This window comes from Anabrus simplex, chromosome 8, assembly GCF_040414725.1.
Source record: "Anabrus simplex isolate iqAnaSimp1 chromosome 8, ASM4041472v1, whole genome shotgun sequence".
Lineage (NCBI taxonomy): Eukaryota > Metazoa > Arthropoda > Insecta > Orthoptera > Tettigoniidae > Anabrus > Anabrus simplex.
Genome location: NC_090272.1, coordinates 12182008 through 12201259, shown reverse-complemented (window position 1 = coordinate 12201259; position 19252 = coordinate 12182008). Strand labels below are relative to the sequence as shown.

Sequence of the window (19252 nt, the reverse complement as noted above, 5' to 3'; positions counted from 1 at the left end):
CTTTAAGCAGTGCAGTAGTTGTGCTATGATTGCTTCTAAAACCAGATTGGTATTTGTCAAGAAGCATGTTGTTATTTAAATATGCGGTTATTTGTCTGTGAATTATTTTCTCCAAAATTTTGGACAGAAATGGTAAAATGCAAATGGATCGAAAGTCTTTGGGTTCCACGGGATTGTTGGTCTTGGGGAGTGGGCGAACAATTGCACATTTCCAAAGGGAAGGGAATATGCCAGTTATCAGTGAGGTATTTATGATGTGGGTTAGAGTTGGTAGGATTATGTCTAGAGTTTTTAACAGTAACTGTGGAACAATCTCGTCACATCCTGTCGCAGTTGTCTTTATTGATCGTGCAATTTGTCTCACTTCTGCAGGAGTTACGAGGGAAAAATATAACTGTTCTCCTCCATTGTCAGTATTCGCATTGTGTAGAATTTTGTTAATCGTCTGTTCTTTTGTTGTCTCGTCAATATTAACGGGTCTTGTTGTAAAGTATTGGTTTAAATCATCCAGTGATAGTTTAATGTCAGCAGTATGTTATTTTTTTTTCCACCTATGCCCATTTTTTTAACGGTTTTCCAGATTGTTGTCATGTTTCGGGTTAGCAAAATGTTCTGTGAGTGTTTTATTTTAGCATTCCTTACGGCCTGTGTGGTCCTGTTACGAAGGGTCTTGTACAGGTCAAAATCGTTTGGTATTTGGCTAGTTTTAAATTTTCTGAAAGCTTTGTCTCTCTCTGTCATTAAGTTTTGTTTTTCCTGCGTCATCCATGGAGCCGCAGGGTGTGTTGCGCGAGCAGTGCATTTTGGCGCGTGTTTATTAAGAAGAGCTAGCAGTTGTGTGTTTAGGAACTCCACTTTATCATCTATATCATCTAAAATATGGACATTATGCCAAGGTATGTTTGCAGCATCTTCTAATAGGGCTTCCTTATTTATACTTTTTAGGTCTTGGAATGTAATTAATTTAGGTTTGTACTTGGGGCATTTAAGTGAATAAGCTAAATAAATTAAGTCGTGATTGGATAGTCCGCAAGCAGACATTTGCCCGTGGGTCAGTACCCTGTCAGGGTTATTCGTCACAATTAAGTCCAGTAATGTATGTGACGTGGCTGTGTGATGTGTTGGGTTAAGTGGCAAAATCGTCATATTACAAGATTTAAATATGTTGATTAACTTAGTTGTTTAGTCTCAGTCATTTTGTCGTTAAGGATGTCAGTATTGAGGTCTCCTAGTAATAAAACATGCTCATTCCTGGGTAAGAGGTCACGTAAGATGTCTTCAAGGTCGGTGATATATCCAATCTTCGGTGGGCGATACACAACACTCAGTAAGCACTTTACACCTAAAGCCTCAATTTCAATGAACATGAACTCAGGCCTTGCACAGTATTCACTAATTGTTTTGTAGATTATTTTATATTTTAGCTCGTTCCTAATATACATAGCTACTCTGCCGCCGTCTTTACCTGTGCGATCATTTCGGATCAAGGTATTATTTTCGAGGTGGACAAGAGAATCTGACAACCAAGGTTTCATCCAGGTTTCCCCGTTCATGACGATGTGAGGGTTGACATTAACAATTAAGTTACGGAGTTCGTGGAAGTGAGGAATTAGACTTTTAACGTTAGCATGTACTACCTGTAAGGAATTTGCAAAGTTGTTAAAAGCATTTGTAAGGGGATTAGTATTAGGGGGCTGTGTAGGTATGGGAGCGGAGAGTCCGCTCAGCTGACCACCAGTAACCTTGCCGAAAATAGAAGCATGTTCAGCACTCTCGCTTTGAGTTGAGAACCTGTACGCTATCTTGCCTAGTTATTATATGTAAATCTAATGCAGATATAATCTAAAAGTAATAGTTTGAATAGTAATTATAGTCTAGTAATTAAAAGTCTAGTGTCTAAGTTAGTTAAAACTGTAAAATGTGTAGTGCCATGTTAGTTTCGGTCTGTCGGTTTATTTAATCCTGTCCAATTCCGCTCGCCTCGACACACGATATTTCACACCATTGTGTTTCACAATAATTGTACCGTCTATTGTCCAACAATTGGACACAGAAAACCTAGTGATCGCTTCTTGCAACAGTTTCATCCTGATTGACGCGAGGTCTTCTCTAATTGTTTTGCCCATTCCTTTCAGTTTCTTTTTAGATTTGAATAGTTCGTTCCGTTTGCGGTACGACACGAACTTCACTATTATCGGACGCGGCTTATCTGTACTCATCTTGCCTACCCTGTGACTTCTGTCTATGTCCTCGTGCGTTAACTGTACTCCAATACTGTCAGCTAGCTCGATGACAATTTTGTCCGTGTCCTCGCCACTCGATTCCCGCACTCCGAACACACGCAGTGATTGCCGCCGCTGGTATTGTTCGAGAGCATCGGTCTTAGTTTTGAGCTGCTCCCTGAGGTCTGATATTGTCTTGTCTCTGGCTCGAGCGCTTCCCTCATCTCCTCGATTACTTTCATATTTAATCTATCGTAGCTTTAAGTTTGTCTATAACGGCCCTGGCTACCTGGTCTTGTATGATGTTTGCTTGCGTGGTGAGTGTTTCCTTGTCTCTCAGAGCTTCCTGTAGGGCGCACTTCACTGGGCTGTCTGTTGTTACTACCTTTCCCTTTCCTGGCATGGCTGTTTACAAGAAGGATTATGTTCTTAATTACTTGTGATGCACTTTGAACTGGCTGTTCGTAGCACGGTAGTTTTACTTATCACTCAGTTGAAAGTTCCACATGTAAATGCCGATCTTACACTTTCAAATCACTGATAAAGCTGGAGACTGAAACACACACTACTAAGCACTTGTCACCATCAGGAGAATATCCCTGCTAAACAGCCTCTAAACCAAGCAACTGTGTGGTTTCTCAAGTGATGGTTCCTATACAGTGGAAATACGAAATGATAGGAGAAGCGTCTCTGAACAAAACACTTACAGTGACTGAACACCAATGAACTGACTTCAAGGATTTAAGTGAGATTGAAGCATCCATAAACAGAGAGTGTGGACTAAAAATCACAAAGGTTATGTGGTTAAAGTTGTCCACTGATGATCCAACTGCATTGAGTATTCAAGAGTCTCATAAACTTCTCTGTTCATGGGTAAGATACACTATATTAAAAAACAACAAGGCAATATTAATGAAGAGTGTTCCAGCACGTACTCTGCCACAGCATCTTCCTCACTTCCCACCACTAGACATGTGCAAGTATCTGAGCCCAGAAGGAACATCTCCTTCCTTTAGCCTGGCATTGCTCTTTTGACTTCGTGGAGTATTTCACACCTTGAAATGGTTGCATTCTTTTATTTGCATTTGGTTTTCTTCTCAATTTTTAATGACAGTTTAATGGTGTATTAGTCACATCTATCTGATTTTTCCATTTTTGTTAGACTCTATGTTTGAAGTATGATTATATTTTCAAAGTAATGTCAATAACTATACCGGATATATTTAATATTAACTGATAAATATAGTGTAATGTGTGTTATGTCGATGTAATCATTGTGTTTTCTGTGTAATGAGGTACCTCACTGTTTGCTATAGAAAAATGCTGTCACATTGGAGCATCTGGTGGTGGAACATTCACCAATAATTACATTTAATTCTCTAAAGTCTAAAATTAATATATGTGCGATGAGAAATGCTTTTCTTCATTCATGTGCATTTTGATAAAATTGCCATACAGCATTGTTCGGTGGTGTGCTTCGATGAAGAAATTCTCAAATCTTTGAATCCATGCAATCTGGTGCCTAAGGTCATAGTATCCTCTCCGGATCAGAGAGACCTTGCTAATGGTACCACATGAAGGAATGGATATTCAGACAGTGAAATAATTTTTTTGAACATTTTGTTATAAATTTTCAATGTTCACAGTTCATGTACTTGTATTCTCTATGATGTCTGTCTACTTGCGAACAAAGCGAGACCAAAATTCATTGTAAACAAACCACGTGTTCACTCACTATGGTGCTGTGAAGTGTACTCAAAGCACAAGGCCCCCGTGGGGAAAGGCTGCATCACTGTGGCCTTTAGCTGAGGCCTGGAGTTACCTAGCAATATCACAATATCAAATTTATCCCTTATAGTTTGCCAGAAACAGCGATGATAAACACTGGCTTGCGGAGTGAGACATCAAACTTTGCTCATTTCTTATATTTTGGATCTTGCTATCCCACACACAAAGAAAGAAAGTGATATTTTCTACCGATATGGAAACAAATTAGCTTGAAACACAGCAGCAGGGATTGGTCATAAATACTGTAGTGATCTCTGATGGGTAAAATGAAAGATGCATACTGATGTACAGGCCTTGGAGAGTGACCATCGATTGTTGGTATGGACTTCAGACTACACATACAGAGAAGGAGAACATAAAAATAATGGTTTGGAAGCTCAAAGAGCAGGAAAACAAGAAAAAATACAAGGGAGAACAGGAAAATCTCAGAAGCACCACGGTGGAATGACAGGGTTATAAATCAAATGGTTTATCATTTGTAAAGGGTTAGGCATTATGAAGGAAGAACAAGACATTCAGGGTGTGGTTTCAGCAAAGAAAAGAAGAGCCAAAAAGAAGGAAGCAAAGAGGGTAGTTGCAGAGAAATGGAGAAAGTAGATGGATAAGTGGACGGCAAGAATGGAAGAAAACACCAATGATAATAGGACCCGCGAGGGGTCACATTACGGTCTTTTAGACTTAAAAATGCAATGTGTTTTGCTACAAAAACTGGTATGTTATACTCCCCGGTTAAATCAAACGTTCGCAACCCATCGCACAACTCTTTTGACGCGACCCCTCGTACTACTCAGTGACTTTGAGATACTCTTATTGTGGACTCATGGCAATCTCATTGCATTCTTGCATGTTAGTATTGTGCGGACTGTTTCGTTTCCCTTCTGATAAGTGCTGCGATCTTCCGCTAGTTACCCAAATAAATCGCCCCTCCCCCACCGCGCTCTTCAACCAATGGGAGCGTCGCCACATCCTGGAGGAGTGAGCCTCGCCATTTTTAGTGAGAGCACAACGCGAGTGGAAGTCATGGCGTACGGTTGTGTTTGTTGGACTCGCAAGTTGTTGGCGTCATGTTGGAGTACAGATCCTGGATGAGGCACTTTCAAAACCAGGCAAAAAAATAGACAATTCTTCATTTGGAAAAAGATGGATAGTGATATCCGAACCATGGTGAAATCTTGTAAACTTTGTGCTATCAGTAAACCTAACCTGAACAAGCCTCTCGCCCAATGGAAAGGTTATTCATTGATTTCGTAGGTCACACTCATATTTTTGTGTGTATTGATGCGTTCTCTCGATTTTCCTGGATTATTCCCACTAGATCTATTACTTCTCAAACTTCTACAAACTGTCTAAATTCTATTTTTGCATGCTTTTGTCCTCCCAAGTTTCTAGTTTCTGACAATGCCAGTGCAATCACCAGCCATTTGTTTAAAAGATATCTGTTTGAGTTGGGCATTTCCCATGTTACTATAACTCCATACTATCCAAACCCATCCTACACCGAGAGAATGAATAGGAACTTGAAATCTGCCCAGATAGCGTATCATCACAATAATCAATCCAAGTGGGATTCTTGTCTACATTGGTTGGCCCATGCGTTCAACTCTGCCACACATGAATCACATGGTAAAACCCCTATGTCCCTCATGTTCTGTTGCACCCCGTATTCTACTATGTCCAACGTTCTTGGTATTGATGATCTTATTCCGGACATGTCAAAACCCAACGATGTTCAGAAAAATTTGGGATGAAGCCAAAAAGAAGTTGTCGGTATCCTATGAGAGAGCCAGAGATAAATATAACAAGTCAACTAGGTTGAAAGTTGGTGATCAAGTTTTTTTCAAGTGCTATCCCATTAGTAAGGCCATTAACAAATTTTCTGCTAAGCTTGCTCTTAGGTATCAAGGTCCCTCTCCAGTTTCGGTGTTGGTGATTGACCACATTGCTAAAAGGATTAGGCAAGTTCATCTTTCCCAATTATTAATTTAATGTTTTCAATCCGTATTATTTCTTGTAATGAACTTAGTGTTCACAATTCGTGTAATTTTCTGTTATTAAGTTAATGCTTTCAATCTGTATTATTTTCTGTTATTGAGTTAAAGTTTTCAATCCGTATTATTTTCTGTAATTGACTATGGTTTTCAAACCGTGATATTTTCTCTTATTAACTCATTGTTTTCAATTTATTTAAGTTACTTATTATTTTCTTAGATGGGACGATGTTCGTTTTTGGTTTCATGATTAAGTTTTTCGTTTTTTAATGAAAATTTTATTTGATTGAAACATGAGTTTTCTTTCATTATCTGAGTGGTTCAACGCCACATTTTTGATCGCGTGCTTAACTCCATGCGATGACGAGCGGAGGCTTGTATTCAGACTGAGGGTCGTCACTTTGAACATTTCCTCTGATACATCCTCAAGGTGTTTCAGCTGCCGTTACAGACGTATGGTGTAAAAGTATAAAAGATTGAATAAATCTGCAAGTATGTGTCATGTTGTCATAAACTTTTTTCTTCTCTCTATGTGAGGAATCCATTCCTAAATTTTTGCCTGGTGTAGTGCATACTGCCTGAAAGGTTGTCACAGTGCACTCACATAAAGTTGCTTCATCAGGAATAGGAGTCGCATACACGAGAGACTTAATGTGTCCCCACAGGTAAAAGTCCAGGGGGTTCAAGTCAGGAGAGCGTGGTGGTGGCCAAGCAATCGGTCCTCCTCTACCCATCCAGCACTCAGGAAAATGGGTATTCAGGTACCTGCAGGCAGCAGACTGAAATGTGCGGGAGCACAATCATACATGAAAAACATTTATCGAGGGGGTGCAAGTGGCATGTCTTCCAAGTAATCAGGCAATGCATTATTCAAGAAATTCATGTAGTTTTGTCCAGTAAGCATATTCAGAAAAACGTAGGGTCCCAACAAGGAATCACCAACAATGGCTGCCCAAATGTTAATGGCGAACCTCTGTTGATGAGATGATTGAATGATTGCATGAGGACATGTAAATATTACTAAAATTAATTTGTGTCACAAAGTTTGTATAAATCTATAAGTATATGTTTCCGAACCCATGTTGTTATAACCTTTTTTTTTTCTTCTCTCTATGTGGGAAATGCATTCCTAAATTTTTGCCGTCGAGTACACCCTGTATTTAAAAATGTCACCAGCAGATCCTTCCCATATTCATAATGGCACTCTTTTACCACTGTTGACCTCCCAGGTTGAAAGCCATACTTTTCTTCCCTCATCTCTCTTTCAACTCAGACCTTGATTCTTTTCTTCAGGATCTTTTCTAAACCTTTCACACAGTGGAACATCATTGTGACTCCTCTGTAGTTTAGTCTTCCACACTACTTTCGTTACTCGAAACAGCCATGTCCTGTGATACTCTCACCATCTCTGTGCTGATTACGTTAATCCGCCAGCGCAGTTAACACACCACACTAACGGTTAGCAAACAAAACACTGGCCGGTGCTACCTTTAAACTGGTGGGAAAGCAACAAGAAATTTATTTATTTTTTATTTTAATTGTATGGTGATTATAACTACATATTTATAAGTCCAGGTCCAAGTGTTTCAGCCATTCTACAGCACTTTCTGAAAGATGAAACAGGTCGCTGGGGTTTCCGGAGTAGGCATGAAGAGGGCAGCGCAGGATGACATGGTCCATGGTCTGCTCCTCTTCACTGCATTCACACATTGGAGAATCCATCCAACCCCACTTATGGCGTAAGAAATTGCAGTGTCCATGCCCAGTTCTCAGTCTGTTGAGGCGACATCATAGTTTTCTTGGGAGATCGAATCCCTTCATTTTCTGGGTTGGATTTAGGTCGTGAGCATTTGTTCCAGATGTTCAAATTGACCACTCGTCCCGCCAGCTCTCGTTTAGATTAAAATTATCCCTCAAGAGCTAGCCGGCCAGTACACTTGCTGGTCTCCTAGATTGAAGTCATCGTGGTGATGGGTAACAAAATTCCTGGTGAACTGGTAATGAGGGAGATGACAAGATCTACATTCCTTCTCTCAGCAGAGCTTCCTTTTTCCTCAGGTGGGGTGGTGGGATATGACTAAGTACGGGTAACCAGTGGCAAGGTGTTGACTTTACAGTACCAGTTATGCAGCGCATGGTATCATTCAGCTTAGTATCCACTTTATGCACATGTGCACTTTCCAGCCATACCGGGCACAGTATTCCGCTGCAGAGTAGACAAGACTGATACCCGTTTACTCATTCGGAACAAATATTTGATGTTCCCTATGGGAATAAAAATCTTTATCATAAGTTCCGAACTGTCAGTGGAGAGATGGCGTGGAATAATGTTAGTAGACAAATAAGTTTGAGTGGCGTCTTTGAAAGTAGGAAAGTCACAATATGAAGATAAAGTTGGAATTGAATAGGATAAATTGGGGCAAATATTTGTTTATAGGAAGGGGAGTTAGGAATTGCAATAACTTACAGTACCAAGGGAGATGTTCAATAAATTTCCAATTTCTTTGCAATCATTTAAGGAAAGGCTAGGAAATGCAGATCAGTAGTGATTGATTGACTGAGTACAGTGGATTGGTTGTCGAAGCTGCACGTTACAGTTTAATTATTTATGTATATATTTTACCTTATATGTATGTATATTATTGTACTTGCTATGCTTGCAAATGGCATATGGTGATAATAATAATACAACAAGAAACAACAGAAATTGAGAAATAAGTATAACACACCACCAGCAGTCGCAACGATTCTTTTGTAATAAGAAAAGGTAATGCACTCGAATATAGGATCATATAAGCTCAATAATTTCCTTTGTTGTCAACAGATGGCACTTCTATTTGACATCCAGAATCTTCTTGCAATGAGACAGTCCTTCTTTATTGGGTATAATTTGTTAGAAAGACACTACTCTACCACTTGAAGTACCGGTAAGTCCATCTTGTATATGGATAGCGGACAGCGATGAAGGCCGTAAACTGCAGTTGTCAAAAGACAATAATAAATGTTACCTGTTTCATGAATCATTGTCGGTAGTGGTGTGATCTCCAAGTGATGGCAAAGAAGGCACAAAATACGATATGGGCTCGGAACGGATGCTCATCAGAGTGTGGCAAGGAAGGGACTAGGCATTCACCTACAATGACAGTCAGCCAGCACATACAATAATCCATTTATAATCTAGTACTTATCTGCTTCAAATGCAGTCAGTCTGAAAAATGTGTAATTTCACAAAATGTTCAAAATGCAATTAGCAATACCTCTTTCCCATTCCTTTTATTCTCAAAATGGCATTTACGTTCAAGGAAAGTGAATATTCTCCTTCATGGAATTTAATAATTTCCACACAGTTTGGGATTCTTGTTTTCTCTTCATAAAACGACAAATTGATCGCGATGTAGATGTTTGCTTCACACCTGTATAGCCCTCTCTCATTCGTCGCTTATGCTGCACTCGCTTCATGTTATAAATACAAAATGTCCTGCGAGATGTTTCTCCATCATCCACTACACAGCAAATTACAACTTGGCTAAACTACCCAGTACAGTTGTTTCTAGAGGTACTTATGCATGTCATTGAGGAGATGGTATATTTCTATCTGAAACACTTAAAATCAACAAAATGCACATGAATTTGCTGGGCTTGTGCACTCCCTCTCATGTATAGCTTAGATGAGTCGCGCATCCCAAATCCCATAGTCTTAGCAGTGCTATTGCAGAGCACAGAACCTCCTCCCAGCGAGATGAACAAGAATGTTTTTCTGCCTGTGTTCACCGGCAATGATTCGTGAAATGGGTAATATATATATTACTTGAATTATTTTCATTTATCTCCACTATAATCTATAACAACAAATACTGAACTATGGTATACTATAATCCAGCTTAAGCCATTTCACTTCTCGGACTAATTTTAGACGTTTCATTATCAGGAGCAGGATACAGAGTCCTTTTACATTTCAAAGGATTGAGGATAGCCAGACGTCGGATATGGGCCTGCCGTTCTTTCTGACGGATTTTATCGTACTGACGTTCGTGGTTATGTTCACGTCGTTCCATGACGACGGTATCGTTTACGGTCACAACTCGTCCTAGACATCGACGTCGAGGATATTCGAAGCACTTCCAATATTTCTTGGTTCTGTCCTGTGTGTTGAGCGTGTACAAGAAACCATCTAGTACAAGCTGTGGCTTGCCACGACTGCTCTCCACAAAGCGGGTTTCTGCAACACAGAAAGAAATTGCCTCGTTACCTCGTTCCACTAGTGATAGACTTTCTCTAATTTATACATGAACTAAGGAAGAGATTGTACCTTGGAAACTGTCCCAGTAGTCAGTGAGAATACATTCACTTTTCACGAATGAAGCCACAATTCCAATGGTGCTGTGAAATTCAGTTACTGTAAGCACACACTCTACGTACTCCTCTGTTAGGTAACCATATAACTTGCAGAACTCCAGTCCTCAATGTGATTTGTGATTGGTTATCAATGAGAATGATATAATTGGTTGGAAAAAGACAATAACTACTTATAATTAAGCTCTCCGTTAAAGTTTCAATGACGAGGACAGCAGAAAGCTCTTTCCATCTTTTACAATTTGCTTCACACAGGTGAGAGGCCTGGTGCAGGCCACGTACACCCAGTCCCCGTGCCAGGAGAATTAACCAATTATGGTTAAAATTCCTGACCCTAGCAGGACTGGAACCCGGGACCCCATGAGAAAAGGCCATCACGCTAACAATTTAGCCATGAAGACATGTCCTCATACCGAGGCTCACCAGCAATGGAGATGAGCTGCCTGTACTAGCCCTGCTGCCATTCTGAAATCTCTGGCAGTACCAGGAATCGAACCTGGGACTCCGAGGACAGCAGCTAATGCTGCAGAGGTGGGCACCGACACAGATGAAATGAAAAATGAAATGTCGTATGGCTTTTAGTGCCGGGATATTCCAGGACGGGTTCGGCTCGCCAGGTGCAGGTCTTTCTATTTGATGCCTGTAGGCGACCTGCGCGTCGTGATGAGGATCAAATGATGATTAAGACAATACATGCACCCAGCCCCCATGCCGTAGGAATTTACCAATTAAGGTTAAAATCTCCAACCCGGCCAGGAATCGAACCCGGGACCCTCTGAACAGAAGACCAGAACGCTGACCGTTCAGCAACGAGTCGGACGCCGACAAAGATGATGATGGGATACATGAGGGCTAGCAGTGGGAAGGACGTGACCACGGCGTTAATGAAGGTGTGAAAATGGTGAACCATGGCTGCTGACAGTGGGGTTCGAACCCACTATCTCCTAAATGCAAGCAGATGGCTTCGTGACTCAAACCACACGGCCACTTGCTCGGTGCTCTGAACTTCAAGCTGTTAATGAAATCCCAGAACTTGACGGATTCAGCAATTTATGTATTTACTAGCTGATGCACCTGTGCTTCGCTACGGGATTCTCAGAAAGACTGACTTTGTGCTATTCCTAACTGTAGTCAACATAGTTCATTACAAAAACATCGGTAGGAATGTAGCGCTTAAAAGCAATGTTATTACATAAAATACTTGATCAAATGAACAGTACTAAGGTGCCAATCTAACAGTCCAAAGTTCCAGAGCTGGAATGACCAGGCCGCAGACAACCGTGAACACTTCTCTGCCATTATTCCATTAAATATGCACACTTCTCATTCCAATCAGTGCCTCAGAGTACGGATTGAATAGCTCGAATGCTATGATGAACCAGTGTGTTACGTACCAGTAGTATCGGAAAATTTATAAAAGTGAGGAATGGCATGCTTAAGAAGAAAGTTACCTAACTCCCCAGCTACTTCCCGCCAATATTTAGGCAGACTGTTACACTCGTATGACTGGGTGAGTTATCCGTGTGTTTAGGGGCGCGCAGCTTGCATCTGGGAGATAGTGGATTTGAACCCCACTATCGGCAGCCCTGAAGATGTTATTCTGTGGATTCCCATTTTCACACCAGACAAATGCTGGGGCTGTACCTTAATTGAGGCCAAGGCTGCTTCCTTCATTCACAGCCCTTTCCTATCGCATCATCGCCATAAGACCTAACTGCGTCGGTGCGACATAAGGCAAATTTTTAAAAAACTCGGTATGCAGCAGTAATCCTATCTATTGGGGGTGAGTGGCAACAGAAGACAAAGCACATCACAACAAACAATGGTCAATGTAATGTTATTGTTGATCAATTTTATGAGCTTTTAATGTTATAGGCCTTCACATTTAGTTTTTCTTTTGACTCTGTGATACTAGGGCGTCTTATAAAATTATTTATAGCGTAGATTGTTGTTCCTTATTCTCTGACTTTACATACCAATTCCCATTAAATCCTGTTCACCCATTTTCTTGTAACTCGGCGCTGATAAAGACTTAGTAACAAAAATCCAAATTCATGAATATCTCTGATCATAGCCGGTATGGTAACAATATATAAGATATAAATAATCGGAACTATAATAATACTACATAACTAAAGTTAAGTAGTATTTATCGATACAACCACTAACAACATAATTATTTGGGAATTCCATTATAGGACTTCCCCTATACTATCATTTTTCTCAGAGTGAATACAATTATTTTTGGCCTAGAATACAGCACCTTATTCCCCGACTTTTAATACCGATTTTTATTAAGATACGGCCATTAATAACAAATATTTGAGAATTAAATTCTAGGCCTTCCCCTAAACTACCATTTCACTCAGCGTGAGTAAAATTATTTATGACCTAGATTATAGCGACTTATTCCCCGAATTTTTGTACTGATTTTCATTAAGATATGACCACTAATAACATAAATATTTGAGAATTCCATTGTACGCCTTCCCCTAAACAATCATTTTTCTCAGCGTGAATACAATTATTTATGGCCTAGATTGTAACAACTTATACCTTGACTTCCCCTTCCGATTATTTTAAGATATGACCATCATAATCTATAAGTTTCATTTCCGTATTGATTATATTCACAAATATGAAGTTTTGAAGCTTCCACGTAATCAATACATATATTTATATATTATTGTTCTACAGTACCAGTTTCGACCTTGTGAAGGTCATCTTCAGCTGACAATGATAACATACAATTAAAACATCACAATAAGAATGTCACATGATATGGGTAAAAACGTTGTCATTACAAACGTTCTAGTCTAAATTTAAATTTAAATTTTAGGCTTTCCCCTAGGCTACCATTTCACTCAGCGTGAGTAAATTATTTATAGCCTAGATTATAGCAACTTATTCTCCGACTTTGTATACCGATTGTCATTAAGATATGGCCACTAATAACATAAATATTTGAGAATTACATTTTAGGCCTTCCCCTAAAATACTATTTCACTCAGCGTGAATAAAATTATTTATGGCCTAGATTGTAGTGACTTATTCCCGGTCACTACATACTGATTTTCATGAAATTCTCTTCAGCCGTTTTCTCGTGATGCGTGTACATACATACAGATAGACAGAGAGAGACAGAAATCACGGAAAAGTAAAAGGTGCATTTCCTTGTTACTGTGGGCACGACTGATACAGAAATACCATCCTTTTTAAATTCTGAGCAATGTACAGACAAAACTCTTATTATATATATATATAGATTCATATAATTGATGCACTCAAATTTTCCCCTTAAAATTTTGAAAAAAATCCCTGTTTAATGGATACATTTTATTTTCAACAAAACATTTTGGCACGAATGCACTGAATGCATAGAAAGGTTCCACTTGCTGCAGACATCTTTTCTTCATATTTCCATGACATCAACACTCCTCATACTTCAGACCATTTGAATATGAAGGGAACTGTACCGGGCGGTACACCTCCACGCCGCTTATTTAAAATTTGCGCCAATTGAAACTCCTCTGGCGGAGGAAGTCTGAACTTTATCTAATGTATTAATTTTCAAGTTTCTCAGAAGATGTCACCACTTGGAAATTTCGGAGTTTTTGAACTGGGTCATTTTTGATGTATTTTTGTTTTACCTGTAGTAAGAAGTGTGAACTTTCTCTTCTAGAGGACACTACTGAAAAACTACAATGGTGCACCCTAGTGCGAAGTGAAAGAACTGTTTTTTGGAGAAATTTTTTTTTCAAAAGTTTGTTTCTTGTTAAATTTCTTTCTGTTATTGTTTAAGTTGGCTGTATACCCCTTTCTTTCCCCTTGTTTTGTATTTAGCCAATCCCGAATTTCTTTAATTAATTTCTGACCAATCTGATGTATCTTCCCCCAACTTGAATATCTTGCTTAACCCTAGCCAATAAAGATTTTGTGGGCGAGTGTTCTCATTCCAAAAACGCCTCGAACTTTCCGCGAGAGTATATAAACTGCTGATTTTCGGGTCTCCGGGCCACTCCAGTAACAGCTTTTGGTGTGTAAAGTACGTAGCAGGGGGCGGGAAGCGCCTCTTTCTTCGGGCAGCAGTTCAACAACCAGGTAATGGCCATTTAATAACTTCTTTTCTTGCTAGCTCAGCAGTTTAACTCTCGGGGCGGGTCCGAAGCGTTTCCACCATGTAACTTTCCCTAAAATCTAAAGACACTTTGTATTTATTCTATCTTTTAAGCTACATATTGGGATAGAGAGTGCTTAACCCTCTCGAGCTCCCACTCATATTGTTTTGAGGTGAACTTATTTCTCACAACCGATTCTTCCTTAATGTAATGTAAATTGTTCTTTTCTAAAGTCACCTCTGTAGTATGGGATTAGCCCTTGCATTAGTGGCCTAGAGCCAGATTAGGTTTTAAAACAAAATGTATTAGGAGTGCAGATCGCCTCCTCTCAAATTGTTATTTTAGAGGTCATGTAATTAACCTTTTCCTCACTTAATAGGCCTCAGTAGGTTGGGTATTTTACCCCTGTGTCTATGTCCTTAGAGGACAACTTGAAGGTGGAGTTTGGTGTGGCCTTTTGATAGGCTTAAAATTTTGAGAGCGGATCGCTCTTTTGGAATTTGTTTCTGCGTGCCTCTAGGAGGTCTTACTGTGTAATTCGGAGCAAGTGCTCCTGGGCGTGATTGGGGTTTTCTGCCCCTTTGTTAAACCTTATGTACATGTAAGCTTGGGCTAACTGCTCAAGAATTGTGAGTCCGGGGCTCGAAGCCCAAAGCCTGTAAATACTGTTTGTAATGTGAAAATGGGAACTAATATTTACTGGACATAACTGAATTATTACATCAAAGCATCTAAGTGTATTTATTTATTCATCTGTCATGTCGACTTGTGTATCCAGCCGTTATCTGTATTATCGGCCATTGTTGGAACTGTTTCCTAACTGTGGAAGTTACCAGACCAATTTAATTCAAGTTATCTATCCATTATTGTCAGGCATTTGACTGAACTCTGTAGTGCGCCGAATTATCATTTATAACTTCTGCGCATTTTCGCGGTGCACGCATTGAATTATGGGACTGGCGACTCGGCTAGCTCGGTGTGAGCTCAGCAGTCTGCAGTAGTCTGCTTGCCGTTACTCTCCAACATGGCTGTGTTGTATGGAGCTCCCAAGCAGACGGTTTGGCGAGAAGGGAAAGCTATTATAATGGAGCTTGACTCCGGCGGTTAAACATAATGTGAGGGCTAGGCCCTATTATTCCTTCAAAGTTATCCAGTGTGCTCCAACCCTTTTTTGTTCTTAATGTAACATGTAAACTTGGTGCAGTGAGTAACCGTTATCGGCATGAAATGTTTTAAGTGTCTTGTAAGTTTGGATACCTTAACTCAAGTAAGTACTGAAAATTATAATTTATTGAAGGGATCCCAGTCGTTCAGGCACTAGTGTGAGTAATTTCATCTTGGACATGAGCAACATTATAAACGACTATTTTGGTATTGGTTAACCTTGTAAGCAAAATCTGATATATATTTGAAGTGAATGCATTTGAAAAAGAAAATTTAATGTAATGTAGGGAGCTCGAGGATCGCTAGTTATGCATCTATGAGGTGATATTTAGTGTAAGTGATTTTATCTTACGTTTTTGTTGGGGTGCATTTTTGCCAACTGTGTTTCTTGATATTCATTATGATGGCGATTATTATTATTATTATTATTATTATTATTATTATTATTATTACTTTTATTTTTTTGTAATTCATTTCGGTGCGTGTTTTCTCCCTTAATTTTTTCCTGGTTGGTTGTAATTGCTGTCTGATTTTGTCCTATTGCCTTCGTGGCTGGTTATCTGTACGTGATGATTATCGCATTGTTACGGGCCTCAATTAATGACACCTCATATTCGCATCGTAGCGCATTCCACGGCCCCCTCTGTTCTAAAGTATGTAAATCGCTGGTGAATTAATTAAGTAAGGCTAATGTAAACTGGCACTATCACCTCTTGGATAAATGATAATAATTATTATTATTATTATTATTTTAATAACTTAAAATCTTAAAATTGAAATTTGCTGGTCGAAATTAAGTTTAATAATGGGAGTTTTCTTTCGTTGTCTTATTATCTTTTCTCCCATTGTTTGGGTTCCTTGCTTTTGTCTTTATTACGTCATGTCACCCCTTCTTATCTAATCTGATGATACGTTAATATTTTGGGTGGCTTTGAGGATTATTATGGGATCTTGGCTTCGCGTCGGTAACGGGTAGCTTCTGTTTGGTGTTTCGGTGTCCTTTATTATTTTTATGAGTGCACCGTTAATTGTAAATTTCCTTTAATATACTTCATTTTGTTCGGATTGCTGTGCACTATTATTTTATTGTGTTTTCATCTAGCTCGTTTCTTTAGTGTAATGTTTATTCCCGGTTGGAGCCACTAAATTTTCTTCTTTTTCGTGTGTCCTTGTGTGCGTCTTGTAACTTAGAATTTTGTAGTGTAGCAAATTTCAGTTTTAAAGTGATTTTATATCGCGGGCCCGCATATCGGTTGCAACCAATTTTAATGTTTCTATATGTAAGGTAATGAGTTATTAATGAATTTTCAAACCTTAATTTCGGCGGTAGCCTATGTTTATGTGAGCTTCATTTTTCCTTAATTTCTACTTTATTTTAAAATACTGTTTTCCTTGTCTAGCTTGATTGCATTTTTAAATTTCAGAAAAAGAATTATATTTTTTTATTGTTCTTATTTTATACCATTTTCAAATTACATTTGCTTAGTAAATTTTCTTCATTTCAAATTTATCTGGTGTGTCATTTAGTAGCTAGCAGTATTTACCTGGCAACCTGTCAAAGTTATGTAAGATCCTAGCCTTTTTTTAATTCTCGCTTTGCCTTCCACGCTTCATATTTTATGCTACTGCCTTTCGGTAAGTATTGTGCTTGTTTTCTTCTTGATGTTTGTGCTTTTCTTTTGAATGTTTGGTTTACTAATTGGTAAGGTTGCAGTAGTGAGTGGTAGCAATTCGCTGTGGTTTCTGTTATTGTTATTCTAACACCTTGATAAGTTGCCCAGGCCAACATTGCTAGTTGCTCAAAATAAAATAACTGGTATTTAAACTTGTATTTGTAAGACCAAGTGTAAAGTCTAATCTAACTGTTGTCTGTTTCATGTCAATCATGGAGTCTCGCCCCTTGCCAGTTCCTAGAATGTTGCGGAAGCTGGAGTTAAGCTATGAGGTGCAGATTCGTGGTAGGAAGCCATCCGGTACTATCCAGGGTGACGTAGAATTGCTTTCAGAAATTGCTGATCTCCCCATTGTTGTACCTGACATGTCAGAAGCAGAGATTGGTGAGTCTGTTTTGTTCATTACTGATGCCTTAGATGAAATAAGTGAATTAACTGAAGCCTTTAAAACATCTCAACCTTCAGAGTACCAGGTACAGAGACAAATAGCTCGTGTAACGCATTACACGAGTCGCCTCCAGGATCTGTTTACCTTAAAAATGGATCGGTCCACTCTGAACCAATGTACTGTGTTGCTAACTAGGGCTGTTAACATATCTGCTGATTTGAACGTCATCATGCAAACTCTTAAATTGGGAAGTATTAATATTAATGCTGGTTCTCAAGATAATGACCCCAATATTTCTGCTGCTCATGATTTTAACCAACCCATTTCTAGCTCTGTTTTGGGTAATCACTCATTAGCTGCTTTTCATGGCCAACCTGTATTATTGGTTGATAATCCTGGCATGCTAAGGTGCGATAATGTGAACCCTGTTTGTGATTTGCTTAAAGGGGTTAACAAGTTGTCCATTGATTCAATTGAGGAAACAGTGTCCTTTTTGAGATTACTGGTCGAGGTAAAAGAGACCGCAAATTGTTTTAAACTTAGCTCCTCCAGTGTATTCCGAACCCTATTTTCCCATTGTGTTGGTATCCTTAAATCTGAGATCTTAGAAGCTTGTTCGGGTGATACTACCTTGGACCAATTTCATGATGGAATTTTAAGGAAGTTTATACCTTTCAGAGCGCTCAAGGATTTAACAGCGAAACATTGTTTTCGGGTACAGTTGTATTCTGAAAGCCTGTTTAACTATGTCAATGACCTTAAGTTTTATTGTAATGTGTTCAGGCTATCTATTGATGAGGCAAATATGGTAGATAGTATAATGAGTGGTGTATCCCCTGAGTACCGTTCATACCTGTCCTTTAGGAAATGTCCTGAAACCTTTAGTGAGCTGAAAGTGGCTTGTATTAAGGCTGAAGAAGCCAAACATGGTGATAGTTGTAGACCTGTTAATGTACCCCCTCCAACTGGTCCTTCTCCTAGGCAGTCGTCTGGCCTGAACGCCAGTAGTTTAGGTGCTGTTTCAAAAAAATGTTTTGCTTGTGGGTCTAAAGACCATCTGAGGAACAAATGCCCATTGGTAAAGAGGAAGAATTTGCCTGCTAGTAATTTTCCTAGCCCCCAATTTCAAGGCGTTGCTTACCCGGTGCCAAATTATCCACCTCCCTCTGCTAATTTCAACTTGAGTAATACTAATCAGCGCATCTGACTAGGTGAAAGTACTGATAACGCAAGCCCCTTCATGAGTAATTTGAATGACCATGATAATACTTATGTCTATGGTAATGATGTTGTTTGTCCCGGTGACTGTAAAAGTATTTCAGGGAGTGTCCATTCTAAAATTCCGATTATTCCTGTAGAAATCAATAATGAGCCTACATTTGCACTAGTGGACTCTGGCAGTGTTACCTCTGCTATTAATTGGTCTTGGTTTTCTAAAAATCAATCTGTCTGTAAATTTCCGAACCTTGAGCCCCTTTCAACTGTGTTTCATGCCGCAAACGGCTCTGTCTTGGATGTTAAAGGTTATGTAAAGGTCAAAATTCGTATTAATCATTTC

General features: G+C 39.2%; 1 protein-coding gene across 5 annotated transcripts in view; it reads right to left on the bottom strand.

Moving 5' to 3' along the window:
• The window catches only part of LOC136879195 (modifier of mdg4), a 617535-nt gene that overhangs the window by 93440 nt on the left and 504843 nt on the right, over window positions 1-19252 (bottom strand). Inside the window, exon 7 of one of the 5 annotated variants that reach the window (XM_067152970.2) lies at window positions 8697-10217. The exons of 3 other annotated variants lie outside the window; for them this stretch is intronic. In XM_067152970.2, the coding sequence (XP_067009071.2) occupies window positions 9880-10217 (338 nt within the window). In that variant the 3' untranslated portion in view covers window positions 8697-9879. Of the gene's footprint in view, window positions 1-8696; window positions 10218-19252 lie in introns of those variants that run through there. One more of the 5 variants, XM_067152980.2, reaches the window with a different exon arrangement.